The sequence below is a fragment of the Clinocottus analis genome, unplaced genomic scaffold (genome assembly GCF_023055335.1).
Source record: "Clinocottus analis isolate CAN_PGR_092001 unplaced genomic scaffold, fCliAna1.0.p SCAF_6, whole genome shotgun sequence".
Classification (NCBI taxonomy): Eukaryota; Metazoa; Chordata; class Actinopteri; order Perciformes; family Cottidae; genus Clinocottus; species Clinocottus analis.
The window spans coordinates 16,303,078-16,323,504 of NW_027176218.1; the positions used below are offsets into that span (position 1 = coordinate 16,303,078).

The 20,427-nt window shown below is 45.5% G+C and overlaps 1 protein-coding gene across 3 annotated transcripts in view; it reads left to right on the forward strand.

Moving 5' to 3' along the window:
• The first annotated feature begins 2,476 nt into the window (after positions 1–2,476).
• Positions 2,477–20,427, forward strand: part of mical3a (microtubule associated monooxygenase, calponin and LIM domain containing 3a) — a 58,345-nt gene continuing 40,394 nt past the window's right edge. For all 3 annotated transcript variants that reach the window (XM_068602782.1, XM_068602780.1, XM_068602781.1), the window contains exons 1-6: positions 2,477–2,652; positions 17,489–17,875; positions 18,577–18,784; positions 18,930–19,046; positions 19,175–19,276; positions 20,031–20,186. In XM_068602782.1, coding sequence (XP_068458883.1) covers positions 17,597–17,875; positions 18,577–18,784; positions 18,930–19,046; positions 19,175–19,276; positions 20,031–20,186 — 862 coding nt within the window. In that variant the 5' untranslated portion in view covers positions 2,477–2,652; positions 17,489–17,596. The remainder of the gene's footprint in view (positions 2,653–17,488; positions 17,876–18,576; positions 18,785–18,929; positions 19,047–19,174; positions 19,277–20,030; positions 20,187–20,427) is intronic.

Here is a 20,427-nt window from a genome sequence, read left to right on the forward strand (position 1 = left end):
TCCCACTCCTTTTTTTTCCCAGTCTCTTTTCTTTTTCTTTATTGCCACTCTTCCAAGTCTCTCTCACTCTCTCTCTCTCTTCCTCTCAAGCATACCGGGTTGACATCCTGCGTCCTCTGAGGTTTGTTTAATTAGAAAATCCAACGAGGACAGCTTGTTCCGATTGGACACTTCATATGTGGAACGTCCTTGTGGTGGTGGAGACAGCAAGCTGTACTGGCTGCAAGTCCTCTCACAGTCAAAATGCTGCTGTTGTGATTCAACACAAGGTTTTCACCTCATATTAGTATCATAATAGCATGTGAAGGATGTGATGCAATGTTCATGTTTTCAATTACACGAGATAGAGCTTTAGTAGGCACATCACCTTAACTGCAATAAGTTTTCTTCATTGTTCAACTCTCTAACAGACTGACAAATACTTTTAATGATAACTTGAAGAAATCCTTGTTTTGAGTCGCAGGAAATTATAGAGCTAGTGTGCACTTACACAGGTATGCAGCAGTACAGAGCCAAATTCACTATATGCTATAAGTGAGAAGTTGTTTTTTACCATCCTAAAAGAAAGCATTACATAATTTAGAAAACGCAGAGATTATTTGAGGCAAAAGCCATTTCCCTGCTGAACCAATCGTGTATGATCTAACCATACTCTGTAGTATCATATTCTGCCCAATTCAATACATTTCCCTTCTCTTGTCTATAATTCCATTAAATTTCCCTGTACTTTTTCCTTCAAATATGTCGGCAGGACCAATGTTATGCGCAGAAAACATTTTCAAATCTCTTACCAAGTGATACGGTCTGTCGAATGAACACAAATAATACAGCATTCATCCTTCCACGTGGCTGACTTCAAGTTGAAGTTGACACAACATCTTTGTGAAAGAGAAAAATGCAATGCGTCACTGTATACTCTCAAAAAATCAGCCAGGCCTATCTGTCCAGAAACACGAGGAGACAGGAAGGTGTCCGTCTTGCTGGATGTTTGAAAGGGAGAGACCCACTCTGTAATGTGCAGACAGCTGATAGTAGAAAGGTTCCTCCTTCCTGCTTTGTAGAAAACACAGATAAAAGCCTGTTTCTGATCAAAGTGAATGAACCTTGTCAAACGTAGTCTTGTATTGAGATTCTCCCATTGTTGGCTGAGATCCAGATGTTGGCAGTGGCACGTTTAAAGCATCAGTGACTTTGATAGTTGAATGGGTTTTATGAAGTGGCCTGCATGTCATTGGCCTTTCCTTTGAATCAGCCAAGACACTTAGGATAATCATTACAGCTTTTAATAGGTCCTTTGCATTTGCTGTCCGGATTGCTATGCCGTTGATTTGTAGGCAACAATACGTTTCTGTAGTATGAATATAAGTCTTGGATTGTTTCTTGATTGAGACGGAACAAAGCAGTGCATCAGTGATGCATACTTCTGCTTGTGGGAAGTAACCAAAGACTCACTATACTGTTTTCCATGTGATGTCTTGCCATTTGAAAGTGATTGTTTGAAGTTCATTATTATTATCCCAAGTTGTAATCTTAAGTGGTTTTCCACTGAGGCAAACTTCAGCCGCTTGAAGACCACAGCCCAATCCATGTATGATTTGTTAGAAAACAAACAAATGGGCTTTGGTATTCATTGGGAAGAGATTTAGAGATTCAATACAGAAGAAAATACTCTTGCAGACAGAGAAAACAATCTCATTGAGACTTAGAAATCAGATTAATGGCTGTTGCAACCAATTAAATGACCTTCCTCAAATGCAGAAGCCCATGCATTACTTTTAATTTCAATACCAACAGGACTAAAAATACGTGATATGCGTTTAAGTAGACCCACAAATGTCACATCAAATGATCGTATTAATGTCTAATTGATGGTTGGCACTCAATGTGCGGCGCTATTATTATTATTACTATTAATAATTCATCATTATGCTCTCTTTAGGAACCGTTGTTGACACTAACCTGTCTAAATGAGTCATGTCAAGTCGAGTCAGTCATAATTTAGGCTGCACTATCACATACAAGGCATCAGGGAACACCGGACAATAAAGGAGAATACAATACAAATCTATGCAATTCGGCTATCATGTAAAATGCCGCCCGCCTTTCTTTGTTGTATAAACCAGTTTTAATATTTCTGACACCATGTGAAGGCAGCCGTTCTGCTGCGTCACGTTGGAAGAGACCAATCGGATTAAACTGAGTTAAAACACGCGGGCTCATTCAAATGAGTAGTGGGGGTTTTAAACCTTGAATGATCACACAAATCCAGACATATTCTAACATAACAGTGAAAATTTAGTAAAGTACGAGGTGGTAAATGCATTATTCTGCTTTCGGATGATTTTCAAATACATAAATGAGATTGTGATGTTTCGATAAAGTGTTGTTATTTATAGACCTCCTGGCTCCCCCCCTACCTTGCCGCGGTTATGGTTTCGCCCGATCCCTCTCTGTCAGTTTCAAGTCGCGCCTTCTCCTCTGCTGTGTGGCTCCTTGCTCCGGCCTCAGCGAGCATTACCTACTTAAACAATAAACCGCTACTGTGGATTTTTTTTTTTTTTTTCCACGGGGGATATATCAGGATGCGACACACGGACATGGATTGATTCCCGCCATGTACGAGTGAAAAAAACAAACACACTGGATTGAGAGGTAAGAGGAGACCTCGTTCCTCCCGATCGCTTGACTAAGGCGTTTGGTAACGTTACCGGGGCTCCGCGGACTGCACCTCGGCGTGTTTGGGAATGTCACGGTCTGCTGGTTTCAGTGGAGCAACTCACGATTTTACCTACGCGGTCATGTAATGAATCTGACTGGGAGAAGAAAAAAAAAATCTGCACTGTACATGCACGATGCTGAAATGGTGCATCAGAGGACATCTGCCAACTAATTCAGTTGAGCTATCCGTCTGTCCCACAGTGGAAGAGACAGCCTGTGGAATGTGTTGCATGGTGGCAATATTTACCCCTCTGTCATATTGGAATATCCTCATCTCGGACACAATTGTGTGGTTTGTTGCCCCTCGGAGTGTGTCTTAATCTCGTGGACAAATAACAGACGGGTATTATTGAAGTTAAAATATTGATATGCTTATGAAGGGTACTTTGGGGAAAATGTATTTTTTTAAACGGCACAGTTATAATTACACTGAAGTACATGTGCTAATTAAAATGTCCTCGGCTTGACTCTCACGAGAGACTATACCTGTTGTTATGTTAGTGTTTTTCTCTTTTTGCAACCCCATATATGCCTTTTTAGAATCATATTTTACACACACACACATGTTGCATAATAGAAGAGAACAACACAAGTCGCTTCAAGGTTGTGTTAAAAGTACAATAGATGTCTGCATCTAATAGAGGCAATGCATCTAATAGAGGCAATGTAGCAAATTTTTCAGATGTGTAGCAGCTTATTTTCCTACTCTGATCAAAGTCTCACACTGAAAAGGAAGGAGGAACAAGGCCAGCTGTGATGATGTTGCCGTTCAAATGGAGGAGCGATGTGGTTTTGATGCACCTGATTTTTGACCGGAGGCCTTTTGTGTTCTACTCTAGACGTTTGGCATCATAATATACATTAAGTTAATATTTGATGCGTTTGTTTTTTTGTGGCCAGTCTGTTGTGTGACCGCTTACTGACACTGACAACAGCAATAGATGTGATTCCAGCTGACCCAGAATGGACCTCACGTTGACACTCATCCACAAGAGACGGCCTGTGGCTTAGCGGAGCGGTAAGGTCCCTGACCTGGCAGGACAGAGACCCTTATCTTGTCTCAGCCGAGTGACGGAGCATTTGTTGTATTGATTGATGATATTGACTGTCATCGTATTTCACCCACCCCCTCCTTTGGGCATCTTCTCTCTTAGGTCACAGGGTGTTGCAGTTCAGGCAGATGCTAATTGGGATGTGCGCCCCTGCTGTTAAGCCACATGTGTTTTCATAACTCACTGTTTACCTCTTAAGAGATCAGGATGTGGAGCGGAGAAGGAGGCGGATGTGTGCCTGGAGGAGGCTGTGGTCACTGTTGTCAACTCGGATGTGAGGACAGTTGTCTGTCAATCAAATGTGCAGTTCAGTAAACTTTGTTTAGACTTGCCTTTTTAAACTTTGAAATATTTGAAAATGCAGCAGTTCTTCATGCTGCAATTTAATGAAGAGTCAAGTCTCCTTCTGTATTAGTCTGAGTTCAGTGATGCCCAATCCATGCTATTTCTCCCTGTTCCTCTTTTTTTTTGGAGACAGAACACCATTAAAAAGCCATTTTCTTGTCACAAAGTGGTCTCTGCACTGAAACTGCTCCGCATGAAATAAACAAGGCCAGTTTGACTTAAGAGCGCAATTTATTTAGTTTGAGTACCTCCAAAGCCGTCCACCGGGTCTGCGGAAGGTGGACATGGAGAGGTACAAGTGAAGCTGAGTCACTCTGATCCCTGGCTGACTGTCTCTCAGAGGGAGACATAGTGAGTTCCTGTCCAGCGCTGACCCCCCATGACCCTGCAAAGTGCCACAGGTTTGGAAACTCACAGCGAGATGAAAGGACAGAAGGAAGGAAGGAAGTTCTCTGGAGGCAGCTCCTGCAGCGTCGAGAGCTGCTGGATGTACCCCGACTGTCAGGTCTGGCCTCGAGGTCTGTTGCTGTGGTTGACTCATCACAAGCCCGCTGATGTCAAGCCGACATGCATATTGTAGTCTGCAGCCAGCGAGGGCCTTAAAAGGAGCCCACTGGATGCTGACGGCGCGGTGTTAACCGTTTCAGGGTTGTGTTCCGCAGCGAGCGCTTGCCGTAAGGAAGCCAGCGTGATGGAGGACAAATTCCATGTTCCTCCCTCCAACTGTGTCATTTACTGAACAAGGTCACGCAACGATTAGCGTGTCGGTTTGGAGCGTTGAGTCAGACACGCGTCATAAAACCAAACAGCCTGCGAAAAGCCATTAAGATACTATTTAAGGTTAGTGGGTTACTGTTTTCAGGAGCAACTCTGAATCCATCCCATTTTCTGAACGCAGCTTATATTAAGGAATTGGTTTCGGTCACCTTTTCCCTTCCCTTTCTACACAACCTTTAAAAAAAAAATTAAAAAAAATCTTTTTAGCTTGGCTTTATGCAGATCACATTTGGAGGACTAACGGCAAAGCCACTGGCTGATGTTGTGCGTCTGACTTACATTTGCTTCTGGTGATTTCTCACAGCTCCGGATTAAGGGCTTCCTTTCTTCTCGTACCTTGCAGGTCAGGCATAGGCCAGCGAGACTGTACGTGCACTCTGCCAGTCTGCTGACCCTCAACCTAACATTCCCCTGTATGTGTGTGTGTGTGGGGCTGTGAGAAGGACTAACCATTTTCAAAATGCAGGTATGCGGAGGACTTACGTTAAAGTTATTGATTCAAGTTTAGCGATGTCAAACAGCTGTTCCTGTGCGGCTGTCAAACTGTGTTGCGGGAAGACACAGCTCATGAGTTGTGACTCATGAGTTGCGTCCTGTACGTGCTGTGCTATCTGTCATGTCTCGCATCATTCCAACTTAATGCTCTGGTGGACAAACACTTATCCAGATTATTGCAGGTTAATGGTCTTGTTCAATGGAACTGGTCTTGACTCATGCATTCCAGTGGTGACACACTTCTTCTAGCAGGGTGCCACCTTCTGAAAGCTGCTGCTTGCAGTGAAGAAGTATCACTTAGCTCTGCAGGTGTTTTAGAGCTCATTGTTTGCTAAACTCTACACTACCTGCCCTGCTACCTGGAAGGTGTTTTAACAGCTAAATAACATACCCGTGAGCGTTTTTCTCTGGTCCTCATTCTAACGTTTATCACACCAAACTCGTGTGCAACTGAACCGGTTGTGACTTTGTTACTTAAACACGAAACCTTTTACTTGATGGATCCACTTGAAAGTAATATCTCAAAATATCTTCGCCTTGCCAAACGGGGCCATTGACAAAGACCGTGTGTGTCTCAAATATAACCTTTGGTCACGTGACTTTGTCATATTTGTATTAGCCATGTTTGTGTGTGCTGACTGCTGACAATCACGCCTGGTGTGGCCTGAATAGCTTTTGTTGTGATCATATGTTTCTTGGATATAAGTCAACATATGATGTTGACGAGGACCAAAACAACAGATTAGTTGACTAACAGCCCCAATGAATACACTGCGTCTCTGTACTCCAGTAGGCAACAGAGAGAGATAAACCCCACAGGTGATACCGAGCATCAGCTGGTGTAGCCTGATAGATTCACTCTCACTAGTCGAGTCTTCTGACACAAAGTTATTTTCTGAAACCTTCGTAGCAGCTTGTCCTTTTTCATCGGGCCTCAAGGAAGCATGTAACAGTTGCTCAGCCTATAGCTGCAAACCTTCGTCTCATGTCGGGCCCTTTCACTCCAGTAAACTGTCCATCCCTCTCGAGACCACATCATATTTCACATTCACTCTGTGTGTGTGTGTGTGTGTGTGTGGGTGTGGGTGGAGGAGTCCCGGGGCCTTGTTATCTGCCTATCTGGACAAGAGATGGATTCTTCTCTGGCAGGCCTGATGGGGAGAAACAAGCCCACTAAAGGCTCTTACCCAGAAGAAAGCAAGTCTTTTCTTTCCTCGGAGTGGGGCTGGGTCTCTGTGTGCGGATGCCAGCGTCGACCACGGCTACTCTTTTACCCCCGGGACTGAAAACAACCGGTGAATCGGAGTCTTGCCCCTGTAATATTAGTATGGCTGGTAACTGGAGGGCTTGTGTTTGTGCCCCCATGAGGCCATACCTGCTTAATTATACAGATAGATGCTTGTCTTACACCCGCTTCGGCCAGCAGCTGTCTGCACTACAAACACAACGGGAGTTTTGGCAATGTAGTTAAAGGAACAGTTCAATATTTTTTTTTAAAGGGACAGTTCAATATTTTGGGAAATGCGCTGACCCAAAGCTCAGGTATCAGTATCGGTATCGGGCCAGCTTGTCTGGCTCTGTCCAAACTTAAAAAGATACACCTCCAGAGTTAATTTATTCACACTGTGTGAATGGTGTTGGTTTAACCTGAAACCAGAAATGGTTTCATGACAAACTACATTTCATCTGCCCGGTGCGCGTGCCATGTCTCCCTCAGGTGAGGAGGTTGCCAGACATGTTGCGTGCTTTGGCCTCTTTACAGGCGCAGTTGTGCCAAACCCAACGGCTGCATGTCTTCATAATGCACGGTGCCCCTGAAATCACATGTAGGCGTTATGTTTGCATTTGTGTTAAACTATTCCGTTAAATTACGGTTACTTAAACTATTGGTTGGTCTGTGCTTGTGCTTGAACTATTTTCCAGTTGTTGTTACAGTATCCATAGAGTGGTTTTTGAATAGGAAATCAAAAACCTACAAAGTGATACACGTGATGTTGTTATGGCCAATAGATTGCTAAATGGAGGCGAGGTAGGCGTGCACTTAAGAACATCGTTGCAGATTCAAGGTAATAAAATAAAACATTCAGTGTTACATTTTTTTTTTAAAAAGGAGAAAGAAATGTCATCAATTACCCTCCACTTTGTATAGGATTTCCTGGAGGCATTTATTCAAGCTTAAGGCTTCTCACAGTGGAATGAATTCTCTGTGGCTCCATGGTGTCTCTCCACCTCATTTCTAGTTCATCCACCCCCTCCCCTCACTCTGTTTATTTATTGAAAAGCAATTCATAGCCGAGCGCTCGTCATCCGGTGTTTTTAAATGTAATCTGCGCTGCAGCCGATTTGCTTCTTGTAATATGCGAGTCAGGGATTAAAGTGTAAAGGAATCTGTTTCCGTGCTCTCTTCTGTAAAGCTATCGGCATCATGCTCCACGGCGCTGTGTGGGTGTTCAGTTACCTTCCGACTGGATCAGCCTGCCGGTCTGCGCAGTCCGCACAGGAAGGCCGACTTCCCTGTGGGTGCTGGGTGTGCTGAACTATTTAGTGGCACTGGCATGGTGGGTGGCGGAGGTGTGTGTGTGGGGGGGGGGGGGGGGGGTGGATTGTGCGTTTGATGTGCATACGTGTGCAGTCTGCACTCTGGGACACAATTCCAGCTTTTCCTGGTGGGTCTGACTTATCGATGGGGAAATAAACGTCTATAAAAGACACACTGTGCAACTAAACGGTGGCGCTAAGAGTCGGACGCAGCAGTAATGTAGCCGTGTGCACTCGCTCGCTGAGCCTCATACCAACGAGGATAGCTGATATTTGTGTACCTGCGCTCCACAGTCCTCAGTTTACGGTCAACCTATTGGGTATCCTGCTCTTCACTGGAGTTGATTCAGTGAGAATACAACCTCCTTCTTGACTGCAACTGGAGCCCTCTGGGTTGCCCGCTCCCTGCGGCTGCTTTGCTGCACTCCGACAGGCTGTCGCAAGTCCAAAGCTGAGCATGTTTGAGTCCTTTTTTAGAAAGCCCAGGGCCTCTGCAGGTCTAAATCGTGGCGGCGTTGGCGGCAATGGGGGTGAGACGTTGTTGATTCAGAGAGCGCTGCCGGTAGCTCATGCCGCCAATTCCCGCATGTGTATCGATCGCCTCACATCCTGCGGCTTGTTTGCCATCTGAACTGCTCGCAGCTGCCACTCCCACGCGCTGAGATTAGAGAAATTTAAGTGTGGATGTGATGGGATTATGGCCTGTGCTGGCTGTGTGTGTGTCGCGGTGTCGCTGTCCCCGTCAAGGCGGCGCGTGGCAGCCAGCGGTTTCTCTGGATCTTGCCAGATGACATTGCTCATGAAGTTATTTCCAAACGAGCCATCTTTCCAGTTGTGTCTGGAAAGATGGAGCCTCAGGTCGTTGAACACTGGAGGCCCCGCCCACATGGTCGACTGCTGCTGGGTCGGCGCTGTCTGGTATGTTCCAGTGTACAATCTGCCTCGCATGCAGTGACGGGAGATCATTAGGAGTCTCAATTGCATTGTTTTGCTTTTGTGGTTCTTTATTTTTTAAAGCACCTTTCATCTGACTTTCATCTGACTGCCTGTATTAGTTCATAAACCAGTCATGGTGCAGTATTATAGGAAATAGAGGGTGCAGTACATTGTGAAATATGGAGAATTTCTGTGCGTCTGAGTCGGCGAATCGCGATCAAACGCGAGGCCAGTGAAGATTCACATCTTTATAATGTGTTTTTCTTCAGTAAACTATGTTATTTCTTCTCTTCCACTGCTTATTTGGATTAACGTTTGACATCCAAATACCACAGCTTTTTCCTGCTCTTCCTATGTTGTCAACCAGTCACACCTTAAGTGTTTTGTAAATCCCACAGCTGTAAATATCCATTTCTAAAATAGAAAATGAGACGTATGCTCACTTAACCCCTGTCGCTTCTCTTATGTTATTTCTTTGACAATTTTTCTCTTTCTGACATCTCCTCCATATCACAACTAGTTCAGCCTCTCAGTTCAGTCAACCCTGGCAAATAACCACAGTGTCAGTGGCCGGGTTCATTTCTCAATCTTCCTCTGCCTGTTGTTACGTCCAGCAGCCGTCCTCACAGACTGGGCTGAGCCTCTTGGAGGTTTAACTATTAGCTTTGTAATTAATACGAGGAAGAAAGGAGCGCTACGGAGTGTTACTGTAGTTTCCCATGGTCTGCCAGTATGAGAAACATACCGTTGGTTCAGCCTTTTGTGTTTTACATGTGTGATCTAGTTATGAGGCCTTCCACGGTTAGTTTTCTACATGTCGGCCCGGCTGTTTATACTCCTGTCCATCACCCTTCACCTCTGAACACACAGAGAGACAAAAGAATGACATGTTTTGGTTCGCCAGGAAAAAAAAGAAGTCGGTCTCTGATTGACGTGAGGGGTATTGTTAAATGTCCCGCAGGCCTAGTTTTTATCCAACCTTTGATTATTTTGCTCTTCGTCTTTTGATTCTCCTCTTCTTCTCTCCTGCGTGCCTCCATTCCACAGCGGTCATGACTAAGCCTTGGAGACTAGTCTGTGTTGACCGTGTTTGCCTCCATGTTTCAGGTTACACTCGCTGGTTCACAGGGAAAGATGGATCTGAGTCGGAGTAGAGGAAAACATGCTCTCGTGAAAGATCATTACCTCGCGCAAAATAACTGAATGCTCAATAATCCGACATTTCAAACTCAATTCTCAACGATCTCCCGTAACTATTCTGGGACGGCGGACTCTCCGTTCCTTCCCGCTGCCCCTGAACGCAACAGATGTAAAACACGTGTGTCTTGTTTACGTTTCTAAACTAAATACTAGTGTTCACGAACAGATAAGAAAGACTTTTGTCTTTCTTATCTGTTTGTGAATAAGCGCCGCTTGTTACGTCACATGACTCAGAACATGCTGACAGCTGTGTTTCTCCTGAAGGTGCTGGCACACGCCCAATTTCATTTGCTTTCTGGTTGGTTCTCTTTGCGGCGCTTGAAAAGGCGACCCTCCAGTTGACTCTTCTTTTACTGATATTGAATTAACAAAAGGTAATGGATGTAAATGCATGTGTGTTTTTGTATTATTGTCCGGAATCACTACAAATACGCAGTGTTTTTAAAATAGCAGGTAGTCGCAGTGAGAAAACAACAGAATCAAGAAGAATCAACAATTGTTTTATAATTGCACTGCAGCTTCTCTGAATTGTGACGTAATCGTGAGCAGCCGAGGGATTCCCACCCCGAGATGCGGGTACTTGAGTAACACATCCTGGACATGGCTCCATCCCTCTCCATACACACTCTGAAGGGAAATATGCAAATCAAGAACAGATAACCAAATGTTTAAATCCACAAGGATTTAAAAAAAAAAAAAGTTTTTACAAGCAGTGCTATTGATGGCTGTGCTTTCCAGTGTTTCTTCTTCTTGTGGTGCTGTGTGTCTACGACTGCATAGCTGTGGTGTTCGCTCCACTCTTCCTCTGCAAGGCGGGATGAGGGCCATTCGATTTGGGATCGGAGAGGCTCCCCAAATCAAGTAGCTCCGGCAAGTTCTGGCAGGCATCCCTAATCGATGTTTGACACCCGAAAGCAAGCAATCTGGGCACAGGCTCAGACTCTGAAGCTGTTACCAATATGAATATCATAGGAAAGACCCTTTGTCGCCAGTAAATATTCCCCTGAGTCGTCTCAGACGGCGATTGGGTGTTAATCTTTTTTATTGGCTGTGCTATTTTGAGCTTTGAGACCAATCGATTAGAAATACTCTGTCATGGTTGGATTGGGTCTGATATCGGCTACAGAAACGCGGGGCTCAGATTCAGTTAAGCTTTTGCTCTGAACCTTTTTTTTTTTGCGCAGAGTTGAGGGTTGCTGTGGCAGCACAACTGGGCGGACTGGGAACCTGCAGCAACCTCTGGGTCTCCCGTGTTATTGACGGGTCCCGACAACGGCGTCATGTTCATCGCCTTTATAAACTTTACGCCTTTTCACAGTGTGTTTTCACACAAAGGGAACTAAACCCGCTCGTGTCACACCTGAAAGGTGTATTGCTTTTGAGGGTGTGGTACTTTTCTTGGTAGATGAAGAGTGCATCAAATATGCGCCGCATTTGTTGATTGCCCCAACTGCATGAAGAGGATGCTTTCGACAGGAAGCGCACACAATCAGTCTGTCGGGAAAGAGGGAAGATGAACACGTAGCGGGCATGAGGCTGCATGCACACGTCGTCCTCTCAAAGCCCACAACCAGCCCTGATGAGTTTGACTGAGTGTTAAAGTGTCAGCGTGTGTAGAGATTTAAGGAACGACAACACGGAGTTTATACGTTTATCGACTCAGTGACTGATCGTTTGCTGGAGTCGGTGAAAAATATGCTTCGGTCGCGGAAGCGAGGAAGGAAATGGAGCCAGACGTTTACACACGGCCTCCTCCAGAAGAAAGTGGTGTTTCACTCAACACATGTTTGTGTTTTAAAAAAAAATTTGACTTGTTTTAGATGTGAGCAGGCACAGTGTCGGTCCTCCTGGAGGCTGATCCTGTACATGAACAGCAGAACACAGTGAAGTGGTTTGCAGAGGGGCGTAATGAATACATCTGGACAGTAACGCAGCTAGTCATTCACCTTGTTGACTTAAGCTTCATGTGTGTAATCTGTCGGTTGACACGCAGGGATAATGTTTGGAGTGACGATCCATCATTACTGTTATTTCAGGTAATTATATTTCCGCCAGTTTGGATCTTCCGGTTGAGACAAACGCGCTTTCTCCACGTCTGTTTATAGACTTGAATATGGATAATACCTCTCTGACTTTTTGACCCGGGGGCGCTTCTCCTGTTTACAGCGACGGACACGCAGACGCGGTAACGGTGAGCATCCCTGACAAAGATTTGCTCCTTTTTGAAATATGAATAAAAGGATACGCTTGATGCTTTTAAGTGTGTGGGAAAACATCCCAATTCTATCAATGGACTTGTTTTTGTGCATCTCACACACACGCACTCTCAACACTTTGATGAGGAAATTGTAGTCGGAGGCTGACTGTGACTGTCACTAAAGTACCAAATCAATGTGGGACTATGGGATTACTGCATATGGTTCCGTCTTTAAATAGTATTTGGGTTACCCACATGTTCATAACACACCGTTTGCTCTACTGGAGTTTCAATATTTCAGAATATACATCGTATGAGTACAAAAGGATGTAAAGCATGATGCCAGACAGCTGGCGAAAAAAATAAATGTTGGGACAAAGAAGCAGGTGTAGTGAGAACGCTGAAAGAGGGATTATAGAATAAATAGATGAAGATGATGAGACTTGGTTTGTTGTTACCACTCAATGACTGAACACCTCGTACATCAGTGTGCATGTTTATCTAGCTGATGAGTGTATTTCCTGAAATGGAGAGCTTTTCTTTAAAAATGACCCCGGCATTTATCATTTTTATTTGTTCTTTACTTCCATAAAGAAGGTTGCGAACTTGTTGGTCTCTCAGCCTGCAGGCAGCCCGCGAATAGACCACACCTGCTGCTGCATTTCTCTGTCATTAACATTATAGTCAAAGCATAAGGTATCCGATGGCGTCCCCAGTGACTTATCACAATGAGTACAAAAGGGATGTGAAGGTGATGATTAACTGTGAGGAATAAAGACTCTTGAGGTGAACAGGAAGCCATAAACAGAGACATCAAACACTCCGTTATTACAGGGCCTGAGACGTGGGGAATAAGGTGACGTCTGCGACAAGTTTGACAGAGAAATGTTCAGCGTGTACGTCGTCCATTATCGTGGAGACTGCTCAGGGAGGAAGATCTCTCTCTCTCTTTCTCTCTCTCTCCTGCTCTCTGCTGTATCTGCTGATGGAGGAGGAGGAGGAGGCGTGTCGGGATATCACGTTCATCTCCACGGTGTCCAATCTCCGTCTCCGTCAGTGAGCTGGAGACAGACGGAGGACAAAACACTATTTCAGGACGCGCGCTGACACAAATACGAGCTTACAGTCATCCCGGTTATTTGGTGCCGCTGCGGCGGTTAAGCAATTCAGTTAACTTGTTTCTCTCGAAGCTTCTGTGTTGCATTTTAATTCATTTTTTTTACTGACCATGTCTGCAGAAAGAGAGCGCCACACCAAACACGTCTGATTGTCTTTGGTCTTGTGTTTGTGTTGATAGAGAAAGTTGCATGTGTTTGAACAACATATCATTGTCAATTCTCTCAGTCCGTGCCTTAAAGCCTGGATTAAAAATACAAAATCACATACAGGCAAAATTAACCAAAAATGAATAATGTGGCATCCCGGATTATTTCCTCCCCCAAATAGTGACCAAACTTGCAAAAAAACAACAAAGCAAAACTGCAACTGTACATTTGGAATAATATTAATTAACTTTTTTTTTTTTAAATCCAGGCTTTAAAATAAATTCTTATTTCTTGTCTCTTTGGCAGCCACATCACTCACTCTGTGTAAAAGCAGTGCTGTCAAACGTGTAGCCTAGTGGCCTAATCTCGGCTCTATTTTTAGATTAGAGGATGACGTAATATTCCCAGTAAAAAGCAAATGCTTGGTCTGTGTGTGTGTGCACATTTCTGTGGTGGTGGGGGGAGGAATGCTGTGTGTAAAGCTTTGCATGCATGAGTGTAAATTCTTGTGTGAATCCCGCGACTGCGAGAAATCCTGCAGCTCATCCTGATGTCAGGAGATTTTGAGTGCGTGCTGAGCCAAAGCTGCTTTGATTTTTCTTTTTTTATCATCCACTTAAAATGGTTTTGTTGGAATTTTAGTATTGTAGAAACCCATATTTTTTTTATCTATCTATCTATCTATCTATCTATCTATCTATCTATCTATCTATCTATCTATCTATCTATCTATCTATCTATCTATCTATCTATCTATCTATCTATCTATCTATCTATCTATCTCTCTATATATATCTATATCTATCTATCTCTCTATATATATCTATATCTATCTATCTCTCTATATCTATCTATATCTATCTATATCTATCTATATCTATCTATATATATCTATATCTATCTATATCTATATATCTCTATTTATATATATCTCTATCTATCTCCCCCGTCCACTTACTTGACCCTGTTAATGTCATGTTGCTGCCGGCCAGTAGCATCACCGGACAACGTGCTAATCCGTCATCGCTCTCCGCCTACCGGAGACACATGGTGCAACATTTACTGTTGAGTGAGCATGTGGGTCTCTGCAGGAGGCTGCTATCATTCAAATTATAGGCCAGGTTTATTGTTGACATTAACCTGGGTCAGGGTGCAGCATGTTACAGCAGACCTGCCTGAGCGACGCCATCAAAGAGCTGCTCAATGTTTACTGTGAGCTTTCTCAGGTGTGCGTCATAAAGGCATTATACAGGCTCCTCTCATCTCCCCTGCTCGGCTTTTGACGCATTGGGTCTTTAACGGTGTAATGAGAAAGTCCACAGAGGGAATCACTTAGGCCCCGTGCTGTGGATAGAAGCATAGCGAGAGACTGACTCGCAAAAAAAGATGTAATTCCCCCGTGAAGTGAATTATTGCCCCTCTGAGTCCTCCCAGGTTGCTGTTTTGTTTGATCCGTCTTCTTTTTTCGTCGAGGGCTCCACCAGGTTTTCCGAGTTTGAGACGACCTGCTTCTTCTCTGCCCCATAAAACGGCCCCGATGCCGACGATGAACTGCGATCTGCTTGCTTGCCTTCTGTCAGCAAGTTCAAAACCACCAGCCGGGGGTCAGAGAGCTGAGTGTAAGAATTCCGAGCAGGCGTTTCAGACTTGTTTCGTCAGGCTTTTTATGGTTGATGAGATTACAATTTACACGGCTACGGAGTAGGGAAATACAGTGGCCTGTTGCGCAGACAATGACCTTGAAACTGTCTTCTTTTGTTCGTACGCAGCGTTTTATGACAGACGGCCCCCCCCCCAGCGCTCGCAGCACTGTAAAGAAACCACAAGCCTGACTGAATCCCTGCAGCACCTCGAGTCCTTGTGGAGATAAACAGAGGCAGGCTGGAGGTGTCTGACGACTGTTTAAGGGACGTTTATGTATTTGCTGCATATTTGCACACAGTCATTACTATTGACTTGCGACTCTAGGGCCATATTGAGTCATTTGTAATGAACACTGGCTGTTTCGATTGATCCCTGTTATGTTTAGTGGTCACAGTGGATGCCCTCTGATCTTGACCGTCAAACAGAGGGGACCAGTGTTAAGAAGTATTTTGCGTATAAGCTACTAAAATGATACTCTGCACACACGCGCAACCACAGGCCCCGGTCTGCTGCAGGTGCAGACGGACCGTCCAGCATAGGAAATGATGTTGCAGGAGGTTGTCTAGAGGCTTGTGTGTGTGTGAGGCCCCTTTCCATTTGTGCTGGCACTGCAGCCCCCGGCCCCCGAACCGGGCCGACCGAGGCAGAGCCGACCCGAGGGCCCACTGTTTCCACCGCGGTGAGGAGTTGGCAGTGTGTGAAAGGGAGGCCAGCTGACCTCTGTGCCGGCCTCCCTGTCCTCATGTGTTGCCACTGGGACTGGGACTACTTTGGGCTTCATGAAGCGGCTCAACATCCTGGACAGTGGCGTAATGAAAAAAGCTCAAGGTTTTCCAGAGAAAGTGGCGCACGGTGTCAAAGTCAAAGTCAAAGTCAGCGTCATTGTCAATTCCTCAGCATGTGCCAAACGTACAGAGGAGTTTAAAACTCGTTTTCTCTCCTGTCCAGCATATGAAGTGCATACAGCTTAATACATTCATACAATTATGAATACAATCTGTGTTCCTCTGGATTTGAGTAACTTGAGTCCTGTCCTGAATGTTTCACCTCGCCTTTGACGATGTCTGACATTCATCTTTACTGGAAATTAAAATGCTAACTTTTTTGGGGAGGAAAAAGTTTCCTTCCATGCAAATAGTGAGATGAGAAGATTAATCATCACTCTACTGTAAATGTGACGCGAGAGCTAGCACTTAGCTTACCTTAGTACTGTAAAGAACGGAAGATTCTCCAAAGTTTAACAAACTTCTGCTCACTAGCGCCTCACAAATTAACACGTTATATCTTGTTTGAGTAATCTGGACAAGCACTGAGATAATATCACGTTTATTAGTGAGCTCAAGTGGTGCAGGGAGGCGGAGTACTTGTTTTTATTCTTTCAGGTGAGCTAACGGTCTGAATATTATGATGTGAGAACGTGAACCAAAAACCTTTTAGGATATGTTGAAGGGAAAGCTCAAACAAGTAAAGCCAGTTTCAGTCGTGTTGCCCTCGGGAGACCAGAACCACTACTGGGCTTGAAATGTTCTCATCAAATCGATCAAGCTCATTAACGCGGTTGTCCTCGACAGGGTTTTGCAGCATCCCTGTCATCCTCTTCTCATCATTATTGTTTTTTCTTTCATACTCGCCACTGATGTCGAGTAACGCTGACCCTTTTTTTTTTCAAAGGCCGCTCATGCCGCTAAGCAGTCGGCGCTTCAGGCTGAACCGCAGACTCCAAACAACATGAATGATCTTGCCCCGCCCCCCCTCTCCCCGCGGGTTGGAAATGCACACACAAAACAATACAACACATAACATTTTACTGCTTGCAAGTCATACGCAGTTAAACAAACGGCAAACGTTCCCACAGGAAGCTGAACGGATTCTTGAAACCTTGTTCTATTGCCAAATGTTTTTTCTTCGAATGTCTAGGCTTTTCTTTGTTTCATACTGTTTTGGGATGAACCGGCTATTTCCTTTGTCTGGAGCCTGTCTGGAGTGATTTGTGCCACCCCGAGTGTTTCCTGTTTGGCTTTCTGTGAGTTCGGTGCCCTTCCCCGTGTCCGGCAGCCTCATTCCTCGACAGATAAAAGGTTGTCTGAGGTTGTGTCGCGGCCGAAGAATGACAGCGAGACCATCAGCGATCTGGTCTTCATCCTCAATTGCTGCTTTCACAGCTTGTCCGACCAGCCGTCATACAGACGGTTGTCTGGTCGGATAATTTCAGGGCGCGTTTCATTAAGCGGGGGCCAAAAGTGCTCGTCAATCTCGATATTGTAAGTCCCCTTTTCTGCTTCATCTTCTGTGATTCGCTGAGTTTTAATCCTCTCCCTCAGAATGAAGATGCCTGAGGCTGGGAGTTAGAGCCCTCCACCAGAGAGAGCTTTTCCAGGGCCGAGGGCTGGACCCAGAAGGACCCTCACGGCCCCGTGTGAGTCTGGAATATGGGGGATGGAGGCGTCGGTGCAGCTGGAGGAGATGGGGTGAACAAGGCCCATGTCCTGTTCGACAAGTTCGTCCAGGGGACCACGTGTAAGGGCACGCTCAAGGCCTTCCAGGAGCTGTGCGACCACCTGGAGGTCAAGCCCTGCGAGTACAGGGTCTTCTACCACAAGCTCAAGTCCAAACTCAACTACTGGAAGGCCAAGGCGCTCTGGGCAAAGTTGGACAAGCGGGCCTGCCAGAAGGAGTACAAGAAGGGCCGAGTCTGTGCCAACTCAAAGGTACGCTTTGATCTTTCCCCGCTGGGTGGTTCATTCAGGGGCGACGCGGCTTAACTTCATTGAGAGCTAAAATGTGATCCTCGATGTTCAGGAATCTTGTAATTTGATGCTGATATTAATGTGTGTGTGTGTGTGTGTGTGTGTGTGTGTGTGTGCGTGTGCGCGCGCGCTTTATGTGGCCATTTATAAGGACACTGCAGGGACTCTTTTTTTAATTTCTGTTGAAAAGACGGTTCACTTCAGTTCAGTCTGGGGAATTTGATTCGTCGCCAGCTCTGGTTTCCAGTGTATACAACCCCAAAATAGTGGTCGGGGCTGATAAACCGGTTGTTATTTTGGTTGAAAAGACTAGTGCAGCTTTGAACTGTTCCTTGCAGATAGATTCTTGTCTTCTCTTAATTTATCTTAACGGTCAACTGCCTTTTTTATAGCCTTTTGTTCTCATCATGTTGCATCCTATTATCGAGTGGCTTACAACGCGTGTGCTCAAACTTTAAAAAAAAGAGAAAGGGTTCGAAGTGCAACACTCCCAAATACAGTGAAAGACTAAAAGCTAGTTAGTTATATATCTTTTTTTTTTGAAGAAGAAGAAGTGAGATCGCAGTGCTCGCCTTGTGTGGCCTGTGGCGAAAGCTGTGCAGTGACTTTTTCATGAGTATGGTCCAAATCTCTCTGATGCATCCGCCCCTCTCTGTATTCAGTGTCTGATCATCGGTGCGGGGCCATGCGGCCTACGGACAGCTATCGAGCTGGGCTTCCTCGGGGCCAAGGTGGTGCTGCTGGAGAAGAGGGACGCCTTCTCGCGGAACAATGTGCTGCACCTCTGGCCCTTCACCATCCAGGACCTCAGGGGCCTCGGCGCCAAGAAGTTTTACGGAAAGTTCTGCGCTGGTGCCATCGACCATATCAGTGAGTGCACCACGCGTGTTTTGCTCTTTTCTTTCGACATAATTTGCTCGTCGGACAAGATGTGATGAGGTTTTGGACGAGAAGACGCATTCGTGGGTTCTGCAGTTCATTCACGTTTCCTTTCCTCCTCCGCGCCGTGTTGCAGGTATTCGTCAGCTTCAGTTGATTCTCCTCAAAGTGGCTCTCCTGCTGGGCATTGAGATCCATGTCAACGTAGAGTTCAAGGGTCTTATTGAGCCTCCAGAAGATCAAGAGACTGAAAGTGAGTGAGTCAAAAAGACAAGTGGAGGGAAACGAGTGGAAACGGCACATGGGTTTTCGCCTCGGAGGCTCCGCGCTGGCCGCGGCGATGCATTTCTGTCAGGTTACACATGCTGTGTGTTTTCTCAGGGATAGGCTGGAGGGCTGAGGTCCACCCCAGGACACACCCTGTCAACGAGCTGGAGTTTGATGTCATCATCGGGGCAGATGGAAAGAGAAACACGTTACCAGGCAAGTCCTCGTGTGCTGACGGGGAGGAAGGCCCGAGCCAGGCTGTTTGTTTTCCTAAACCAAACAAGACGAAGCGCAAGCGGCATTATTTGTTTGTTTTTTCCGAAACCTACTCGGAGGGTCACTCCGAATGATTATGATGTCACTTGTGTCCAGCTGTGGTCGGGTGGCTGACCTCACTCCATTCCTCATGTATGAATGAACATTTGTACACATCTGTGTGTGTGTGTGTGTGTGTGTGTGTGTGTGTGTCTGTGTGTTTGTTTGTTTTCGCCTGGCTGCTCCGTCCAAAGAGTATTTCTGACGGCTTTCCCAGCAGAGCAGAATAGGAATTGTTGAATTGGCTGTCTGTTTCCTCTGAGTGTTGAGGCCTTACACACAGAGATAGACACACATGTGGCAAAGAGAGAGAGACACACACACACACACACACGCGCACACACACAGCCCTGTGGAGTAGAGTACCATGACCCCTCTCTGTACTACTGACTGCTGCATCAGTGAAGTGAAGCAGCACGCTCCCTCTGGGATCACCGTGCACTGCGCTCGCACAGGACATAAAACCACACAAAAAACTGTTGACGTTGTCATGATGCAGCACATCTGATTGCATTCACAGTGTTCATTTGAGTACGTCGTACGTCGGGGGTCTCAAAAAGCGAACGGGAGCACTCGGGTGTGGACCCGGAGTTCAGGTCCCGCGAATCCTGACGTTACCGACTGCTTCATCATCCTCTTTGTAACCTCCTCCCAGGGTTTCGGCGGAAGGAGTTCAGGGGAAAACTGGCCATCGCCATCACCGCTAACTTCATCAACAGGAACACGTCGGCGGAGGCCAAGGTGGAGGAGATCAGCGGGGTGGCCTTCATCTTCAACCAGAAGTTTTTTCAAGACCTCAGAGAGGCGACAGGTCTGTCACAGCTCTGTTCTACGGCATCGATTCAGGGACTTTGTGTTTGTTTTCTTCGGGTAACTACAAGACAAAACCCCCTCAGGATACAGCAGAACAGTCATTTGTTTCAATTTTCAGATCGCAAACTCTGGAATCCCTTTTTTTCTTTCGGAGAATGAAAGTAAACGGGTGAAATAATCTGTCCTTGGATCCCAGTTCTGTATTTGTCAGCTCCTCCAATTAAAATAACGTTAGCTCT